The 6536-nt window shown below is 36.7% G+C and overlaps 1 protein-coding gene across 1 annotated transcript; it reads right to left on the bottom strand.

Moving 5' to 3' along the window:
- Window positions 1-2696: 2696 nt before the first annotated feature.
- On the bottom strand, window positions 2697-6171 carry LOC113731939 (uncharacterized). The gene is made up of 2 exons (XM_027257474.2): window positions 5956-6171; window positions 2697-4466 (listed from the first exon to the last, which is right to left on the bottom strand). Exon 2 carries the CDS (start codon window positions 4145-4147, stop codon window positions 2951-2953), a length of 1197 nt encoding a protein of 398 aa, XP_027113275.1. The 5' UTR covers window positions 4148-4466; window positions 5956-6171; the 3' UTR covers window positions 2697-2950.
- Between the last annotated feature and the right edge of the window lie 365 nt (window positions 6172-6536).

Raw genomic sequence — 6536 nt, 5'->3', positions numbered from 1 at the left:
AATTTCTTTTCGGGTAAAAGGGCGCGTGCTTTTAAGGCGGCTTCACCCGTCACAGCTCTTAATTCTACTAAAATGACAACTTTAACCCTTTCACTTGCGGTACAGATTGCGCGGGTGACTCGGTTTCTCGCCGTCTGCGGAGGTCGAAACAAAAACGTGGTGCAACAGAAACTCTAGTATAAGCGTGGATTCGTTATTACATATTTCTTTATTTCGAAAGATATTCTCTGATTTGTTGGAGGATGCAGGACTTTCCATTTTGTTTTTTTATTTACCTGTGCTTTCATTTTGAGTGTGTTTGGATTGTAAGTTATTTGCCCAAATATATTTGCTTACATCATCGTTATAATTTCCAATACACCTTTTTATCTTCTCAATTACCTTTTTATCTCATATATATCACATCACAAAAAGTGCTACAGTAAAAATATGTCAAATTACTTACAATCTAAACTTATTTTTCTATTTATAGTAGGCCTTTTTTATCCGTAGAAAAAGTTTGTAGGTTTGACTCTGATCACTGCGACGGACTAGGGTACGGGCTCTTAGGACTAGAGGTGGCAAATCAACCCATTTAACTAGATTTACCCATACCCGTCCATGAATAGATGGGTATGGATATCTTAAATTTTTGTATATGGGTATAAATGGGTTACCTAAATGGGTATTATTGGGTAACCCATCAAACCCAATTAACCCATTTAAAATTCTCTTCCCCCCAAGTCTCTTCTTTTCCCCTACCTTTTTTTTTTTCAAATTTTTCATTTTGTCATGATGTTAACATTATTATTATTATTATTATTATTTGTTGGTTTAACTTATTATTTTATTTTTTCTTAGTTTGTTAATTTGCTCATTTTTTAGCATTACCAATTTATGATAAATTTTAGCCTATTTTCTTATCTTTATAAAATGAAATTTTAAATTTATATATGAAAAAATGTTAGGGGTTCAAAATTTTTGGATTCAGTTTTATATTAAATTTTATAGTACTTAATTCAAATTTTTATATTCGTATTATTCAATTATTAAATAATAGGTAATTTTGTGACATAGAGTATAAATGAAAAAAATTGGTAATTAAGTTTATTGAACATTATAAGTAAATATTTAAAACTAATGATGGGTACAAAGAGTGGTATAAATTGATAACTTAGTTTGCAAAAATGAATTTAAATGAGTTTGCAAAAAGTTAAAATAAATGAGTTATAAATGGGTAATTGGGTTACCCAATTCATTTTTTGACTTACCCATTTATACCCATCTAATTAAATGGATATAAATGAGTTGACTCACTTATACCCATTACCCATTTTACCCAACCCAAACCCGCTCAAGTCACCCATTTTGACACCTCTACTTAGGACTATAAGTCGCCCCACAAATCAAGACATGTTCATGAAATTATAAGTTATTTAAAGAGTTTTTGTTAACTATTTATCAATACAGTTCTTTGATGGTGAAATTCGAATATTCTTTTGCATCTATTTTTCGATTATTTCAATATGTACCAAGATTTTAGCATGCCAAAACCAAACCAACCTTTCGTCCTTTTGTTTTAGTCAATGAAACTTGTCTTGCACATTAAGGCATTTATTCCAACTGTACCGATCAATTAAATAATGGTTTTTCTTTAAAACATTGAACATTCAACATCAACATCTTAAACATCCATCCATTTAAGAAAAATCTTAAACATTCATTGAACGCGGTTCCTCCTGTATAATTTGTCCATTCTTGAAGTTTTCACAATGTATTATCTCATGGGCTGATTTTTAAGGACCCAAAAGGGATATTTTTTGTTCAACTAGTGTCGAAGAGACTATTCTTTTTTTTTTGTCGATACATTTGTATAACCTACTCTATCCTAATCTAAGGGGAGGGGGAACCTAAGGAGGCTGTTGTAAAGGTTAACGGGTATACAGATTCAACTAAACCAAGAGAGTATTATGACACAATTCTTAAATTTTTTTCACTGTTAGTGAAGGTTCAACCCAAGGAGAGACTTAAGCTCCTCTCTAGTGGCCACTGAGCCATTGGCCCAGTGGTTTCGAAGAGAATACTCCCCAAGATCAAAGAAGAGGATATAGGTATCTAAAAGTATAAAATGGATGACGAAATGTCTATTTCGAAACAGTTAATGTCCACATGACTATCGGCGAGTGATTCCCATGTTGCCGAATTCAGCAGTACAATAGGACTCACTTTTTCGTTGTCAATTAATACTTGCACATTTGGCAAGAGCTTCGAAATTTAAGCGTGGAATAAAAAAATGCATTGTCTTCATTTTTCGCTTCCTATTACAAGCAAGCACAAAATACATAAAATTGTGAAGCAGAAGCACCACATTAATATCCCTTTCCTCTCAGTTTTCTTTCTCCTCCTCCTCTATTCTCTAGTCCACCATGTGCTCTACAATCGACATTCTGAGGAGCATACACTTGAGCGGTCCTCGACCAAAAACACATCGAAGCAGAACATTTCCAAGATAACATCTGAGGGTCAACAACAGAACAGGTAGAAAATTCCTTGCCAAGGCATAAATGATAGGACACGGTAGCGAGCCCGATGTATATACCATGTTGCTCCTCGTAAATGCTAAATTGTGCCCATCAATTTTACTGGACAAATAATAAGAGATTTTTGTTTTTGGAGGATGAAAAACCAAGCCTAAACTACCAGCTCCTCAGGTCGAATGTAAAAAGCAGCATGGATTCCCCAGGCACTGAGAAAATGGTCAATTGTCACAGAAATAGAGAGTATCTAGAGAGATACAGATCAAGAATTCCACCAGAAAAAATTAGGTGGGTAACAGGCAAACCACTATATCTCAAAAAGCCGATTAAAAATAACAATCCTTATTAATACAAAAAGCTAAATCCTATACAAACAGTTTCCTTCACCACAAAAATGTGTTTCACCATGACTTTTGCTTCCTCACTAGCTCCTTTTAAGGTCCACCAAGAGCCTGCGCAGGAGGAAGCATGGGCCAGCCAAGAAGTCTGGGTGAGCCAGGTGGGGTTGAATGCCTACTAGGAGAGAATAGGCTCAGTTCCACAAATGCTCCAGACGTTTCATCTTTCTCCATTGTCCGGAAAGAAATTGATCCCCGCTTGGTTGAAGCCACTGAGTTCCTTCCAGGACTGCTTACCAGGCTCTCATCTACAGGGCTTTGGTTAGCAATTAGTGACATGGTGTCGTTATGTTCATCACTAACTCTTCTTCTAGCCTCTATATCTTTCTGGAGATTCCTCAAGGCTAAAGAATCAGCAACAGGAAAATAAACAAGCAAGCAAATACCCACCCCAACACAACACCAAAGGGAAAGAAAAGCCAAAAATGCAAGAGTTTCAAACAGGAAGAGTTCAGGCCTAAACCGAACAGATAAACCGAGAAAGAGAACCCTCAAAGGAACAAGACAAACAACAGAGCAGGTTAATGCATATACTCTCTTCTGCAATCCGTTATTGATGACCAAATGTAGAATTCGCCTTCCAAGCAAGGACAGATATGCACTTAAAATTGTATTAAAGAGACCTAGGATGATCGTACTCAATAATGGGTATGTGCAGAGAGCGACATCATCATTGCGCCTTGTCTTTGATGTAGCAGCAGCCTTGGTGAAGTAAGGCGGCAATCTGTGCATATTACTTTCCTTGTTGAACTTGGGTCCAATCAAAATAACTACAAGCTGAAGAACAAAAACTGGGACGCAATAGAGAAGTACATAACCAGCTGTTCTTGCATTCCATTTCGGACTCAATGTTCCAGACTTCTGTAAGGATGCACGGAGGAGGAATACGAGGGTGAGGAACACGCAAGGCTCTGCAAACCCCAGGTTTGAGACGATGTAGATCTTGCACAATGATTCTTGCCATGTCGCGGAAAGGGCATTTAACAATCTACCGTCACGTCTCAGTAAATTCAATCGAAATATTTCTCCAAGACCCCACCAGGTTGCCAAAAAGATGAACAAGATTCTGATAATCCAAGGGCCACTAAAGTAACCAAGTTGAGTGAAACCTTTGATGCGATTGCGGAAGTAAAATGAATACAGGACGCAAAATAGTCCAAGAAGAACTAGAACAGAAACTAGGCAAATTGTTACCACACCAAGTGCATCAGCAACAACTCTATTTACGTGCATTACCCAAAGCACAGATTCCACGCATGCTCTCTGCCAGCATGGAGATCAGGAGATCCTCTAGAAAAAGGACCGTTTGTCCTCAATGGTTGGAAGCATATGAGGCTATTTCTGAAATATTGCTGGAAGACTTCAGAAGACTCCAAAAAAACCATATAGGAGCAATCACACTGGGGATCTGTTGGAAGCTTCCACCACAGAACCTACTAAATTGCAGTGCTAACTTTGCTCGAAAGAAAACACCCTAAAGAGACCAGCAGTATATTTTTGAAGCCACTTTTCCCAAATGTTAAATTCTAGATGCAGAATCCAAACAAACAACCTGCACCATGAATAAGTTCAGAAAATCACAAGGGCAATTAAAGAGAAGGCTAAGCGCTGCAATTGAACAAAAGATAGAGAAGATCCTTATAAGTCTGTTTAACTAACAGCCCTAAAAAATACAACCTAACTCAAAACTGTCACCTAACAAGCCAGACATGCTTGCTTCTGAGCTTGAAATCCACCACTCAGAGCAGTCAATTAACAAAGTGAAACAAGTAAGCCAAAAAAAAATTAATATTTTTGCAAAGTGCCAACGTCATTTGTGCTACTATAGAGAAAAATACTTACCTCTCATGCAGTTTAGCGGATCACGACAAAACAGGTACATAATCCAATTTTTCCCATTAGAAGGGAACTGAATCAGGCCCCATGAAAATAGTCACGAATCTCGACAAGATATTGCAGATTTTTCATAAACGTTAATGCAAATTAACTAACTTTCCAGTTCAGGTTTCTTAGTCAAATCTACTTTTCTCTTTTAAACTACCAACATGGGACCCCGTGCATTTCTATACTCGGAATTGATTTATAACAAGTTCTGTGTATTGACTCAAAATACCATTATCCAAATCTATAACAGGCAAAACTGCATGAGAAAAGTTTGCACACTCCATGTATAACGGTCACTCTCTACTATTTTCTTTTGAACGCACCTACCATGATGTGCAATTCTTCAACAAATTGCATAAAGAGTAACAGCACCATAACAGCCAAAATTGCGCCGATAAGGAAAACAACAGCTGGATTCCTTAAGCAGACATATTGGCAACACATAACAGCGTTACTTTACAAAAACGGTGCCAACTAGAAGAGTGATAGTAGGTATCTGCATGAGGATCCACTCTGTTCCTCTCGCCTAACTCTAAATCTTCTAAGGTCACTTACCTAAGTGTATACATTCCCAAACAAACCTGTAGATACAGAATCTAATGATGCTGTTGTTTCATGGTAACTGGCTCATATAGCAACAATCTACACTCTAAACTCCTTCAAATGATTGAATCCAAAAAAGAAATTGACCTTTAAATTCACCCAGAAACATGAGTGCACAACATATTTAAACAAGAGATTACAAGCCTTAAACCCAACAAAATTTCAGAATTAGGCACACGTGAATAAACCTAATGCACAAACATCCACCCTCCCACCCAAACACTCGCCCGCACACACACATAAGATGTGTGTTTATGTTTATCGACATTAACTAACTGAACTTACAGCAAAACCAAACACCAGAATCATCAAAACAAAGAAAGCATAGATACACACATACATACATATACATACATATGCATATATATATACACACACACACATGCACATGTATATCTGTGTGTCAAAATTCCTGTTTTGCGCATGATAACAACAAATGCAAAACTACAACAAAACCAAAAAAACCAAGCTAAAAACAGCAATTTGATAACATGGACATTAACGAAAGAAAGTACGTTAAGTTGGTAGGAAAAAGAGATCACAGAACAGCTTACGAGCTGAGGAATTTCGATCCGGTGAGGTGTCGACGTCGTAAAGATGGATGGCCGGAGCAAATCTGCAAAACCCTAAGAGCGAGAAAATCCTAAGAGAGATTTAGAGAGAGAAAGCAAGTTAGCGGAAGGAGGTTAAAAAAAAAAAAAAGGAAAAGAAAGAGAATGTAAGGTAAGAGAGGACTGAGGCAAAGCAACACCAGAAGAGAGAGGAAGTGTGAGTGTGTGTGTGTCTGTGTGCGGGAAATTTGTTGGTGACAGGCTGTCGCCAGCGAATAAACCATACCCAGAAATTACAGAAAAATAAAATTAGTTTTTTTAATATATAAAAGGGATAATTTCAGAAACTCCCCTGAAATTTTTTATAATTGTACTTAGTGCCGCTAAAGTTTTAAAAATATCAATTCCTCCCTTATTTTTAAATTTTTGTAACATTCTCAACCCAGTTCAAATTATATATTAAAATACCATGCTTAGAAAAAAGAAGGATATTTTGTTTCAAAGTTGCCCTTCTATTGTGATTCGCTAGTTATAATGACATATCAATTTAAAATCCTTTCATATTTGAAAACTTGATGGATGTG

This window comes from Coffea arabica, chromosome 2c (genome assembly GCF_036785885.1).
Source record: "Coffea arabica cultivar ET-39 chromosome 2c, Coffea Arabica ET-39 HiFi, whole genome shotgun sequence".
NCBI lineage: Eukaryota > Viridiplantae > Streptophyta > Magnoliopsida > Gentianales > Rubiaceae > Coffea > Coffea arabica.
Note: the sequence above shows the minus strand (reverse complement) of the source record. Positions and strands in the feature narration are given on the sequence as shown.

Coding starts and splice junctions, on each gene's coding strand:
- LOC113731939 (XM_027257474.2), bottom strand. CDS start 4,147: ATGCACGTAAATAGAGTTGTTGCTGATGCACTTGGTGTGGTAACAATT.